The 2,835-nt window shown below is 61.4% G+C and overlaps 1 protein-coding gene across 1 annotated transcript in view; it reads left to right on the top strand.

Moving 5' to 3' along the window:
• ACOT11 (acyl-CoA thioesterase 11) overlaps positions 1–2,835 on the top strand; it is an 8,925-nt gene that overhangs the window by 1,493 nt on the left and 4,597 nt on the right. The window contains exons 4-5 of the mRNA XM_009884596.1: positions 1,424–1,499; positions 2,740–2,800. Of these exons, the coding sequence (XP_009882898.1) occupies positions 1,424–1,499; positions 2,740–2,800 (137 nt within the window). The remainder of the gene's footprint in view (positions 1–1,423; positions 1,500–2,739; positions 2,801–2,835) is intronic.

The following is a 2,835-nucleotide window of genomic DNA, read 5'->3' as shown; positions in this document are numbered from 1 at the left end:
CCCACCCATCCATCCATCCATCCATTCGCCAGGTGCTGGGAGAAGTGGGACCTCCCTGCACATCGCTTTGTGAGATGCGCCAGGCTGAGCTTTGCCCATCCAAAATCCCCTCCCCAGCCTGTCCTGGTAACCGCCAGGTTCTACCCCCGTGGAGGTGCCCACCTCAATGTACGCAGCCCCTGGGCTGCAGAGGTTGCAGGGGACATTTCTCCTGATCTGAGGGTGTTATGGCACAGAGGGGGACACGCACCCTCCCAGGGGTCCGCCCTCACCCGCTGCAGGCTCCCAGTATTGAGATCATTCCCACCAGGCATAGGTCTTACATGCCCAAGGTGGTGTCCTCCTCTACCACCCCTGGTGAGCCCAGGTGGTGCCACCAGCCTTTACTCAGCTCTCAGAGTCCCCATACCCCTCCATGCAGGGGGACAACCACCTGCTCACCCCCCGGGTGAGGGGGCTCGGCGGGTGTTTTGGCACAGGGTTTTGGTGCACCTACAAAGGTGCCTGTGTGCTGGCAGAGGGGTTTTTGGCACCCCTGTCCCCTGGGGACCTGCTGGCCAAAGGCTGGCCCGGCTGAGCAAGCCGTGCCGTGAAGGATTCATGCTGCTTGGAAGCTCACATGCAGGGGACACATGTCTGCCCGTTGAGGACAGAGACCAGTGCGGGCACCCAGGGCTGGCGTTGGGGTCCCAGGCCGTCGGCTGGTTTGCTTGGTGATGAGAAGCCCGATTGGCTCTTGGGTTTCACTGTCATCCCCAGCAAAACTCTCACTTTCTCCATCTCACATCAACATCACGGTGCTGGTGGGTCGGCAAGCCACCGGCAGGTGCCCGTCGACTGTCACCACCGGGGTCGATGCCCTGCGCCGAGCGGGCTCAGAGGATGCCGTGCCCGGCACCGCGCTCCTCCAGCTGCTGGGGCAGCTTTGCCTGGGAAGCCTTTCCCTGTGGGTTTCGGGAGTGGGAGGATGGACCCGAGCTGTGCTCCAGGGCATTAAATCAAGCCTGGCACCGCTCTGAGGGGTCAGGGAATTAGTGCTGCTCCCGGCTTGGATCCCGCTCGCCGTGGTCTGGCTGAATGCTCCGCACACGGGGCCTGGCGGGGTTTTTCCCACAGAGCTGCTTGAAGGCAGAGGGAGTTTGGGGTGGCGTTCGCATGGGGTGCTCCCCGTCCCTCAGCCCCGCCGCGGGGAAGTGCAGCCTCCGGGGAGGACTGCACGTGGGTTCGTGTGGCTTTTATAGCACCGGCTCATGCCGTTTGGTAAGGAGAGAGAGGATAAGGCATTTTTGGGGCTGGAATATAGACAGCCGGGGCCGCCAACGTGCCTGCCCTTGCATGCCCCTCGCTGCAAACCCAGCCGGAGCATCCCTGCTCCAGCCTCGCCGTGACACTGCTTCCTTCATCCCTAACCCTCTCCCCCCCCATCTTGCTTTTTCTTTTCACGCCAGCCAGCCGTATATAAACCCTCCTGGGCAGCGGGACGGGAAGAGTGGTGTCTGGTACGGACGTTTGCAGCCGTAGAGCAGCCAGCCTAACGCAGCGCTGCCGTGAGTCGGGAGCATTAACCCCACTGACGTGGCACTGCCCGGGAGGTGCAACGGAGGCTGCTCACGTAACCCCCCTAACGTTTCGGCATGCTGCGGCGGGCTCAGGCTTGCCGCTGGGCCCGGGGTCCGTGCCAGAGGACGGCCGGAGGCACCATCCCAGCCTCGCACCGTCCCTGCTCCAGCCAGAGCCAACGTGCAAAGCGTGTCGCGTAGTTGAGATGATTGTGGTTGTTTGAAGCCAGAAGTTGTGTGTGGGGTGAGGGGGAGGGTATGGTGCTGAAGCACGCGCTGACTCTTCCTCGCTTCTGGTTTTGAGCCCTCTGCGGTGCAAACCTGCAGTGGAGGTTATAGGGTTTATTTTTCCACTGAGTTTTCTAGCATCGGTCTCTTTTAGGGGATGAGGAATATTCCTGATTTAATAATGCATTTGGTAAAGACTCCGTTTGCTGTCAGTGTTGCCAATAAGCTGCATTTTCCCATTTGGTTGGTACCAGTCTGGAGCTGGTTAGGCTGCAGAGCTGAAGCTGTTGGCGTGTTTACTCTGAAGCCTACTGAAGGCGCAGAGGAGAGCTCCTGGACTCTGTGAGCAGCAGTTTGCTGCCAGCAGATGTTTCATGTGAGAGATGGTGCAAAATGCCCCTGGCCGGATCCTGCCTCCTGCTGTCTCCCAGTATCCCAAGGTGTCACCGGGAGGCCGTGGAGAGGAGAAGGGACGGGAGCAGTCAAAATGCCTGCAGCTTCGGGGCTGCTGCTGCCACCGGCTGAGGGCCTGTGGGGATGTCCCATGGGTGCCCCCGTTGTGCAGGACAGCACATGTGAGGCTGGAGGCGCCGTTTGCTCTGGCAGGAGCGTGCATGCCCGCATGGCGGGGGAGTGCTGAGCAAACCTTGGGCACCTCTACCCCCCTCAGGTGTCCCGACAGCACCCCAGACCTGGGGACCCGTTTGCACGCAGATGCTCAGGGGTGACATCTCACTGCTGGGCTGGACACCCGTGGGCTGCTGTGATGGGGGGGTGGCGGTCCCCATGGCCGGCCGCCTATCCTGCCATGTCCCCACTGTCCCAGTCAACCGCTACCGCAGCAGGCGGTGAGCCGTAACGCCGCGGCACCTCGGCGGGGAGATGTGTGGGATAACCGTGGGCCGTCATCCCCGCTAACCTCGGCGCGCTTTCTCCTCTTTCTCTTTTTCAGCGTCGGGCAAGTTGTCAACATCAAAGCCAAAGTGAACCGAGCCTTTAACTCCAGCATGGAGGTTGGTGTGCCATCTCTCACCGTCCCCCACTGTCC

This window comes from Charadrius vociferus, unplaced genomic scaffold (assembly GCF_000708025.1).
Source record: "Charadrius vociferus isolate BGI_N301 unplaced genomic scaffold, ASM70802v2 scaffold163, whole genome shotgun sequence".
Taxonomy (NCBI): domain Eukaryota; kingdom Metazoa; phylum Chordata; class Aves; order Charadriiformes; family Charadriidae; genus Charadrius; species Charadrius vociferus.
This window is presented reverse-complemented; position numbering and strand designations above follow the sequence as displayed.